General features: G+C 66.5%; 1 protein-coding gene across 2 annotated transcripts in view; it reads right to left on the bottom strand.

Moving 5' to 3' along the window:
- Nucleotides 1-807, bottom strand: part of LOC102372123 — a 5036-nt gene that overhangs the window by 3572 nt on the left and 657 nt on the right. Inside the window, exons 2-3 of one of the 2 annotated variants that reach the window (XM_006017414.3) lie at nucleotides 262-349; nucleotides 40-88 (exon numbers count right to left, since the gene is read on the bottom strand). In XM_006017414.3, coding sequence (XP_006017476.1) covers nucleotides 40-88; nucleotides 262-349 — 137 coding nt within the window. Of the gene's footprint in view, nucleotides 1-39; nucleotides 89-213; nucleotides 350-807 lie in introns of both variants that reach the window. The other variant, XR_003092543.1, reaches the window with a different exon arrangement.

Below are 807 nucleotides of genomic sequence, written 5' to 3'. Positions count from 1 at the left end.
GCGGCGGGCATGCACGGAGCGGGCACGGGCTGGCCTCACCTCTCCCGCTGAGTGTCCTGGAGCTGCTGTCTGAGCGCGGCCATCTCGCCTGCACGGGAGTTCAAGGGGGAGGAGGTGAGAGGCGCTGGCCTTGCGGGGAGTCGGCCCCACGTCTCTACACCCGGGCCTTCCTCCATGGACCCTTTGCTGCAGGACTGCCACCACCCCCTGCACCTCCGAGCCCTCCATCCCCTGTCTGGGGCCTTCTGGCCCCACACTCACGGCGCTCCCTTTGCTCCAGTTCTGACCCCTGGGCTTCCAGCTGGACGATGGTGTTCCTCTGGGCCCTGATGTTGAGCTGCAGGAGGCTCTGAGTGGGAATGGGGGCGACAGAGAGAGGAACGGTCACTAAAAGACAAACTAGAAAGCCGCGCCCTGCTGCGAAATGCGGCTTCCTCTGGGGTGGGAGCGGGCAGCTGGGCCGCCGCTCCCGGGAGCACCGCGGCTTCGCTCTGCGACCGCTGATGGTGCCTCCACACGGCAGGGCTGGGGTCAGAGAGAGTGGCCACGAGCCCCCTTAGTCTGAAGCCAGGCAGAGAGCGGGGAAGAGTTGCTCCTTAGAAACTAACTGAATCAGAGATGCACCCGCGTAAGGGTTACAACAGCCAAAGCGTGTTTCTCCCCTGGCCTGGCAGACGCCCCTGCCTGCAACCCGGCACCCCCCGATTACTGGGCAGGGTCCTCTGCTCCCCCTTGTCCCCGCCGCCAGGGCTAGGCCCCAGGGGCACCCGCTCCACCCCAGGATCCTGCCCCTGAGCAGCAGGAGCG

The sequence above is a fragment of the Alligator sinensis genome, unplaced genomic scaffold (assembly GCF_000455745.1).
Source record: "Alligator sinensis unplaced genomic scaffold, ASM45574v1 scaffold1295_1, whole genome shotgun sequence".
In the NCBI taxonomy this organism is placed as follows: Eukaryota; Metazoa; Chordata; order Crocodylia; family Alligatoridae; genus Alligator; species Alligator sinensis.
The sequence above is the reverse complement of the archived record's forward strand: the minus strand, read 5'-3'. Positions and strand labels throughout refer to the sequence as shown.